This window comes from Arachis ipaensis, chromosome B10 (assembly GCF_000816755.2).
Source record: "Arachis ipaensis cultivar K30076 chromosome B10, Araip1.1, whole genome shotgun sequence".
In the NCBI taxonomy this organism is placed as follows: domain Eukaryota; kingdom Viridiplantae; phylum Streptophyta; class Magnoliopsida; order Fabales; family Fabaceae; genus Arachis; species Arachis ipaensis.
Window position 1 is genome coordinate 97,160,903 of NC_029794.2, and position 9,527 is coordinate 97,170,429.

The window sequence follows — 9,527 nt, forward strand, 5'->3', positions numbered from 1 at the left end:
ATGGGACAACTAAGGGTGGAGCACCAAGAGCATTCTATCCTCCTCCATGAAATTAGAGAAGACCAAAGAACCATGAGAGAGAAGCAACAAAGGCAAGGAAGAGACATTGAGGAGCTCAAGCACTCCATAAGATCTTCAAGAGGAAGAACAAGCCACCATCACTAAGGTGGACCCGTTCTTTAGTCTCCTTGTTCTTTATTTTCTGTTTTTCGAATTTTTATGCTTTATGTTCATTTATGTTTGTGTTTTTATTACATGATCACTAGTGTCTAAGTGTCTATGCCTTAAAGCTATGAAAATGAATCCATCACCTTTCTTAAATGAAAAATGTTTTTAATTGAAAAAGAAAAAGAAGTGCATGAATTTCAAATTTTAAAACAGTTTAATTATTTTGATGTGGTGGCAATACTTTTGTCTTTCTGAATGAATGCTTGAACAGTGCATATTTTTGAATTTGATTGTTCATGAATGTTAAAATTGTTGGCTCTTAAAAGAATGATGGAAAAGGAGAAATGTTATTTGATAATCTGAAAAATCATCAAATTGGTTCTTGAAGCAAGAAAAAGCAGTGAATACAAAAAAAAAAGAAAAGAGAAAAAGCAAGCAGAAAAAGCCAATAACCCTTTAAACTAAAAGGCAAGGGTAAAATAAAAAGGATCCAAGGCTTTGAGCATCAGTGGATAGGAGGGCCCACAGGAATAAAATCCTGGCCTAAGCAGCTAAACCAAGCTGTCCCTAACCATGTGCTTGTGGCGTGAAGGTGTCAAGTGAAAACTTGAGATTGAGCAGTTAAAGTCGTGGTCCAAAGCAAAAAGAGTGTGCTTAAGAGCCCTAGACACCTCTCACTGGGGACTTTAGCAAAGCTGAGTCACAATCTGAAAAGGTTCACCCAGTCATGTGTCTGTGGCATTTATGTATCCGGTGGTAATACTGGAAAACAAAATGCTCAGGGTCACGACCAAGACTCATAAAGTAGCTGTGTTCAAGAGTCAACATACTTAACTAGGAGAATCAATAACACTATCTGGATTCTGAGTTCCTATAGATGCCAATCATTCTGAACTTCAAGGGATACAGTGAGATGCCAAAACTGTTCAGAAGCAAAAAGCTAAAATCCCCGCTCATCTAATTAATACTGATCTTCATAGATGTTTTTGGAATTCATTGTACATTCTATTCTTCTTATCCTATATGATTTTCAGTTGCTTGGGGACAAGCAACAATTTAAGTTTGGTGTTGTGATGAGCGGATAATTTATACGCTTTTTGGCATTGTTTTTAGTATGTTTTAGTTAGTTTTTATTATGTATTTATTAGTTTTTATTTAAAAATCATATTTCTGGACTTTACTATAAGTTTGTGTGTTTTTCTATGATTTCAAGTATTTTCTGGTTGAAATTGAGGGATCTGAGCAAAAATCTGATTCAGAGGCTGAAAAAGGACTGCAGATGCTGTTGGATTCTGACCTCCCAGCACCCGAAATGGATTTTCTGGAGCTACAAAAGCCCAATTGGCGCACTCTCAATTGCGTTGGAAAGTAGACATCTTGGTCTTTCTAGAAATATATAATAGTTTATAATTTGCCCAATATTTGATGGCCCAAACTGGCGTTCCAAGTCAGCTTAAGAATTCTAGCGTCAAAACGCCAGAACTGGCACAAAAGCTGGAGGTAAACGCCCAAACTGGCACAAAAGCTGGCGTTTAACTCCAAGAAAAGTCTCTACATGTGAAAGCTTCAATGCTCAGCCCAAGAACACACCAAGTGGGCCCGGAAGAAGATTTCTGCATTAATTACTTATTTCTGTAAACCCTAGGCTACTAGTTCTCTATAAATAGAACCTTTTACTATTGTATTTTGATCTTGGTTCTTCTGGTTCCCTCTCTGGGGCCGAAGCCAATGACCACCATTATCACTTTTGTGTTTTCAACGGTGGAGTTTCTATATACCATAGATTAAGGTGTGGAGCTCTGCTGTTCTTCATGAATTAATGCAAAGTACTACTGTTTTTCTATTCAATTCACGCCTACTTCTTCTCTAAGATATTCATTCGCACTCAAGAACATGATGAATGTGATGATTATGTGACACTCATCACCATTCTCACCTATGAACGCGTGCCTGACAACCACTTCCGTTCTACATGCAAACAAGCTTGAATGTGTATCTCTTGGGTTTCTAATCTAAGATTAGAACCTTCGTGGTATAGGCTAGAATTATTGGCGGTCATTCTTGAGATCCAGAAAGTCTAAACCTTGTCTATGGTATTCCAAGTAGGATCTGGGAAGGGATGACTGTGACGAGCTTCAAACTCGCGATTGTTGGGCGTGTGACAGACGCAAAAGGATCAATGGATCCTATTCCAACATGATGAAGAACCGACAGATGATTAGCCGTGCGGTGACAGCGTGCATAAAATATTTTCACTGAGAGGACGGGAAGTAGCCATTGACAACGGTGATGCCCAACATAAAGCTTTCCATGGAAAGGAGTATGAATGATTGGATGAAGGCAATAGGAAAGCAGAAGTTTAGGGGGAACAAAGCATCTCTATACGCTTATCTGAAATTCTCACCAATGAATTACATAAGTACCTCTATCTTATTTTATGTTTTATTCATATTTTAATTATCAATCCTCCATAACCATTTGAATCTGCCTGACTGAGATTTACAAGATGACCATAGCTTGCTTCAAGCCGACAGTCTCCGTGGGATCGACCCTTACTCACATAAGGTTTATTACTTGGACGACCCAGTGCACTTGCTGGTTAGTTGTGTGGAATTGTGATAAAGTGTGATTCATGTTTGAGAGCTCCAAGTCTTTGGCGCCATTGTTGATGATCACAATTTCGTGCACCAGGGATCTTCTTGTTTCTCCATCCCTTTGGCACCTTATTCCCAATTCTCTTCTCTCCTTCAAGTAGTGCTTCAGTGATTCTTGTGTCAGGAGGGTCCTTATAGATTCTCCTTTTTGAATCTTGTGGTTTCAAATCCTCCTTGGGTTTCTTTGATTGTTGTACCCCTTGAATTTCTTGTTTTTCTACCAAAGATGTCTTTGGAGGCTCTGCTTGTGATTCACTATTTATTTCCTCCAAGAATGCTTCCTGGTGATTATCCTTCAGGTCTTTGTTCTCTTGTTTAGATTCATGTGAGGGCTTGAAGACATGGAAGGTGAGTTGTTCATCATGTATTCTCAATATCAACTCTCCTTGCTCAACATCTATGAGTGCTCTGGCTGTGGCCAAGAATGGTCTCCCCAGAATGATTGGATAAAGGTAGCTTTCTTCCATCTCAAGAACAACAAAGTCTGTAGGGAGGAAGTACCTCCCTACCTTCATGATGACAAGTCATCCTAGCCCATTTTAGCTAGTCTTTTTCTTTTGTTTTCATTAGAGTTATGCACTTTCTTGAGCTACCTCCAAGCAATCTGACAAATCATTTAAGCATTGTCTGTTTCTAGTTTTCAGTTTTATTACCTTTAGCAAAGATTTAGGCTTGCACATATGGTTATGCATAAGAAACATGGCAAGAGACTAAGTTTGGTATTCACACACCAAAGTAAGTTCAAACGCCTACAAGAAAGTCTTGCACACTAACAAATCACATAAGGGCTTGATGAATAATGTGTCAAGTAGAAAGAAAAGAAAATGAACTTGCTACACATGACACTCAAATAAAGCTTGTGAATAAAGTAAAAACCAAGGATAAAGGAATAATGAGAGGTCATAGTAGTATATCACTTGAAGCTTAAAGGAGACTTTCTAGGCCTAGGAGTCAATAAGAAGTGAGCATTTGCATATCCACATAAAACCCCATGAACCATCAATAACACTCTGCTAGCATGAACTTCCTCTTCCATTTCATTCTTTCTTCTTAATAATTTATTTCTTGCTTGGGGACAAGCAAGCTTTAAGTTTGGTGTTGTGATGACAAGTCATCCTAGCCCATTTTAGCTAGTCTTTTTCTTTAGTTTTCATTAGAATTATGCACTTTCTTGAGCTACAAGCAAGCTAATTGAGTAGATTTTCATGTTTCCCTTGATTGAACCAACCATATGTGAATTCATGCCATTTCATGAGGTTTTGTGCTATANGGGAAGGCCAACGTTTGCGCCAACGTTAGCCCCCTAACTTGGAGGCTAACGTTGGCACTTGAATCACAAAGGGGGAAGGCCAACGTTTGCGCCAACGTTAGCCCCCTAACTTGGAGGCTAACGTTGGCGCCACTAGCACCAAGCATTGCCAACGTTAGGGTCAAAGTTAGACCCCTAACGTTGGCACCAACGTCTAAACCAGGAAATCAAGCTTGCTGCTATGAAAAGTTAGGGGCAAAGTTAGACCCCTAACTTTGACCCTAACGTTGAGACCAACTTTGGCTCACTTCAAAAACTCCCGTGAGTTTTTATTACTTGATACGACCCGGTACACTTGCCGGTTAGTTTTGTGATGTTTTGTGAGAGATTCGTTTCTCATCAAAATATCTCATCACTTCACCAGTACATTTTCAACCACTCCAAGTGCTTGTTTCTGGGTCTTGTCAGCCAGTTGAAGGATTACATTTGTGGATTTCAACTCATTAATTTGCAGCTTTCTCATGAGAGACAGAGGCATTAGATTTATGCTTGCTCCCAGATCATAAAACCCTCTGTCAATCATTATATCCCATATAGCACAAGGGATGTGAAAACTCCCTGGATCCTTCTTCTTTGTAGGCAAGTCCTTCTGGATGAGGGCACTACTCTCTTTAGTCATCACTACTGTTTGCCCACCCTTCAAGGTACTCTTCTTGATTTGCAACTCCATCATGCATTTAATATATGAATACATCTGTTGGAGGGCTTCAATGAAGGGAATGTTGATATGAAGAGACTTAAATATATCAAGGAACCTAGAATACTTCTTCTCTTTCTCACCACCCCTGAGTCTTTGGGGGAATGGTGCTTTTGGTACATAAGGTTTTAGGATTTCCTTCTCCATTAGTTCCTTCCTTTGTGCAGGGTCAATTCTTTGTTTTATCCCTTCCAAATTCTCCTTTGGAACCCATTGGTTGTGCTCTAATGGCCTACTAATTTCTTTCTCCAAAGTATCTTCACTTCCTAGAGTGATTGCCTTGCCCTCTTTCCATTTCACATTCTTTGTTTCTCCTCTTGGATTCTTCTCAATGTAACTTGGGAAGCTATCTGTGGACTTAGGAATTTGCTGTGAAAGAAATCCTATTTGGGATTCAAGCTTCTTGATGTCATCTCCCTGGTTCTTCATATTAGACCTTACTTCCTCCTTGAATGCTTTGTTGTCTTGAAACTCTTTGCAAAGATTTTCAAGAAAGGCTTCAATCTGGGAGATTCTATCCTCAGATGGTGATGGTAGGTTGGAATTTGGAGGTTGTAAGGGGCTATTTTGTGCTTGATATGGAGGCTGAAAAGAGTTATTGTATGGGGGTTGGTGTGGTCTTTGGTTGGAGTGTTGGTAAGTGGAATTGTTGTAATGGTTGGAGTTTTGGGCTCTATGATCTTGGTTTTGGTTTTGCTGGTTTCCCCACCCAAAGTTTGGGTGGTTCTTCCAACCAGGATTATAGGTTTTAGAGTGTGGATCATAGGGTTGTCTTGATGAGTTTCCAACATAATTGGCTTGTTCCCAATCACCTCCTTCCTCTGTATTTACCCCTTCTTGAGCTGGTGGTTGAGTATTGACTGCTGTAATTTGGTTCCTCTCCATCTGCTTGGTGAGGTCTGCCAATTGCTTGGTAATCAACTTGTTTTGAGCTAGCAATGCATCCATTTGACTTAGCTACATCACCCCTCTATTGGTGCTCCGATCTGAGGCATAGAAGTACTCGTTATTAGCCAGTGTTTCAATGATATCTATGGCCTCTTCTATGGTCTTTTTGGTATTGAGAGAGCCTCCTGAAGAGTGGTTCAGGGCCTTCTTTGCTTCCTTATAAAGACCTTCATAGAAAATATGCAGCTGCACCCATTCATTGAACATATCAGGCGGATATCTCCTTGTTAGGTCTTTGTATCTCTCCCAAGCTTCATACAAAGTTTCTCCATCCAGCTACCTGAAGGTTTGCACCTCCATTCTCAGCTTGATTATCCTTTGTGGAGGGTAAAACTTTGTTAGAAACTTGTTGACAACATTCTCCCAGGTGGTAAGAGTTTCCTTAGGAAATGACTCAAGCCACTTAGATGCTTTGTCTCCAAGAGAAAAGGGGAATAAAAGCAATCTATATGTGTCAGAATAAACACCATTGGCCTTCACAGTGTCCCATATTCTCAAGAATGTGGTTAGATGTTGGTTAGGGTCTTCTTGGGCACTTTCTCTAAATGAGCAATTATTTTGAACCAGGGTGATGAGTTGTGGTTTTAGCTCGAAGTTGTTGGCATGAATGGTTGGTTTTAGGAAGCTACTTCCACAATTCCCTGGGTTTGGGTTGATGAAAGAGCCTAGAACTCTTCTCTCCTGCCCAACATGGTTACCAGCACCCTCTCCAACATGATTGTGTACTTCGTCCTCCATAGTAATGTCTAGATCTTCTTCCAACTCTTCCTCACCAACTATTCCTTTGCCTCTTGCTTCCCTCCTTAGTCTAAGGAAAGTCCTCTCAGGTTCACTATCAAAAGAGGTTGAAGCTCCTCCTATTCTACCTATCATACACACAGCAAACAAACAAGCAAAAGACAAGTGAAGGAGTCACTCTTGTTAAGAATTGTGGTTAGAGTGGTTGGTGCAAATTATCAAACAGTTAGTGGATTAGTGTGCTAGAATGTAAATAAACAAGGAAAAATAATTGAAATTGCTGAAAATAAAGGTAAACAAACTGAAATAAAGACTAATCAAAAGAAAAAAAAGTGTTCAATCTAGTTATCCTCCGATTTAATCATTGTCAATGCAAAATCAATCCCCGGCAACAGCGCCATAAACTTGATGCACAGAAAATCTGTATCACTACAAATTTCCTTCGGCAAGTATACCGAATTATCGTCAAGTAAAAACTCATAGTAGAGTGAGGTCGAATCCCACATGGATTGATTGGTTGAACAACTTTAATCAGAGGAGTGTTCTAGTTGGCCTGAACAGAATTAAATTGAAATTTACAGAAAGTTAAATGGTGGGAAACGTAAATATCAAAGAATGTAAATAATGGAAAGTAAATGGCAGAATGTAAAGTGCAGAAAGTAAATTGTAGAAACTTAAATGGGAATGGGGATGAGGATCATAAACGTAAACAACAGAATATAGAGAATAGGGAGACAAGAGTAGGGAAGCTCATTGGGCTCAGGAGATGTTGCATTCTCCGGATGAAGTTTATTCTCATCTCTTCCTCAATCCATGTAACTCATTGATCTCTTGGCAATCTTAGGTGATTGAATCCCAATTCCTTGGTAATTCAATCTCTCTAAGCTTGAACAATTGCCCAATTCCTTGATCTAATTGCTCATGGGAAGAGATGAAGTACGATCACTGATTATACCACATGTTTTTCTAAATCAAAGCATCGGTAGGATTATATGTCCCTATATCCATCCAACCCCTAATTCAGTGCAACATGAGAAAGCATTTCTAGCATGATTTCCTCATTCCTCTTCCAAGGTTCAGAGAAAATCCAAGTATGAGCAATTTCTCTTCCGAGACAATTGCTCAATTGGATGAAGAGCGAAAGCTTTCAAGTAAATCAAAGAGAATGAAAAGAAGAAGAAGAATAAGAACTATAATTGATCCATTGAATTACAACAGAGCCCCCTAACCCAATAAAGAGGGGTTTAGTTGTTCATAGCTCTGGGAATGGAAGATGGAAATATAAAATACATTGAAAGTAGAACTGAATTACAGAGGAAAGTAAATACAGAGTGTTTACAATCCTGGATCCCCCCAGGTCCCAGTCTCTCTTCTACTTCAAAACTACCCCTATATATACTACTTCTCTGATCTTCAGTTTAGTCTTCAAGTCTCTGGATGTGGGCCTTTGAGTTTAGTTGAAGCAGTTACAATCTCAGTGGGCTTTGCTCAGTGACGTTAGGATTTTTGCCAGTAAAGAATTTCATAAAAACAGTCGCGTTGTAGATATAGTCTCTAAACCGATAGAAATCCCTTCGTACAAACGTTTTGGTTGTCACAAGTAACAAACCCCTTTTAAAATTGTTAACCGAGTATTTAAACATCGGGTCGTCTTCTCAAGGAATTATAGGGAGGTATGTTCTTATTATTGGTTATGAGTTTGTAAAATTGGGGATGTTGAGTTTGGGCAATGGGCACGGATATATTTAAATGACAAATAAAATAAATAAATAACTGTAAAATAAACTTTTGGCAAGGTATGAGAAATTGGAAGTCCAGTCTAGTTATCCTTATCAATGATGATGAAAACTGAATCTTAATTCCACTTAGTTAACCTTTGCTATAACAAGGGAAGGTCAAGCGACTAATTAGTTAGATCTTTGAATCCTAGTTAATTCCTAAGAAAAGATTGGGATTATTGAAGATCAATTCAATTAGCAAGGATAACAATTATCAATTATGCTATTGAGTTGGATAATTCCTGAGTTACTGATTTCTTAACCAAGACCAAAAGGGAAAATATCTAAATTAAATTAAAAACATTCATATAAATAAAGCAAAGCAAAATTAAGTCTGAAAACACCTCGAATTGCATTCACAAAAGAACTTAAATTTGACATACAAATTAAATTGGAGAAATAAATAAAAAGAACATTGAACCTGGGATTGAGAGTCACTCCTAAAACTAAGAAAAGTCCTAAATCCTAATCCTAAGAGAGAGGAGAGAACCTCTCTCTCTAAAAACTACATCTACTCCTAAAATTGTAAATGTGAGAGATCCCCTATGAATGGATGAATTCCTCCATTTTATAGCCTCTAATCTGTGTTTTCTGGGTCGAGAACTGGGTCAGAAACAGCCCAGAATTCGTTGGTCTCGAATTCAACCACGCTGGAATTCCGTCACTGCGACCCGGCTGCATGGAGCACGCGATCGCATCGCCTAGCGTCAGGGAAACTATAGCATATTATATATCAAATCGAAGCCCCAGACGTTAGCTTTCCAACGCAACTGAAACCGCGTCGTTTGGACCTCTGTAGCTCAAGTTATGACTATTTGAATGTGAAGAGGTCAGGCTGACAGCTTTGCAGTTTCTTCAACTTCTTGTATTCCTTCCACTTTTGCATGCTTCCTTTCCATCCTCTAAACCATTCCTGCCCTGTAATCTCTGAAATCACTTAACACACATATCAAGGCATCTAATGGTAATAAGAGAGGATTAATAATAAGCAAATATAAGATCAAAGAAGCATGTTTTCAATCAAAACACATAATTAGGAAGGAAATATAAAACCATGCAAATAGTATGAATAAGTGGGTAAAGAGTTAATAAAAACCACTCAATTGAGTACAAGATAAACCATAAAATAGTGGTTTATCACTCAGCTTGCTGGAGGAGTTTGAGTTGGGCATCATTCACGTTAGTCAGGCCGATAGTGTGGTTAACATCAAGTGTAAATTCCTGGTTCGAAGACA

The 9,527-nt window shown here is 38.8% G+C and overlaps 1 protein-coding gene across 1 annotated transcript; it reads right to left on the bottom strand.

The window, feature by feature from the left end:
* Positions 4,484-5,257, bottom strand: LOC107620829. The gene has a single exon (XM_016322937.1). The coding sequence runs from the start codon at positions 5,255-5,257 to the stop codon at positions 4,484-4,486; it is 774 nt and encodes a 257-aa protein (XP_016178423.1).

What these genes read in the sequence shown, in the direction of transcription:
- LOC107620829 (XM_016322937.1), bottom strand. Translation starts at nt 5,257, where the DNA reads ATGAAGAACCAGGGAGATGACATCAAGAAGCTTGAATCCCAAATAGGA.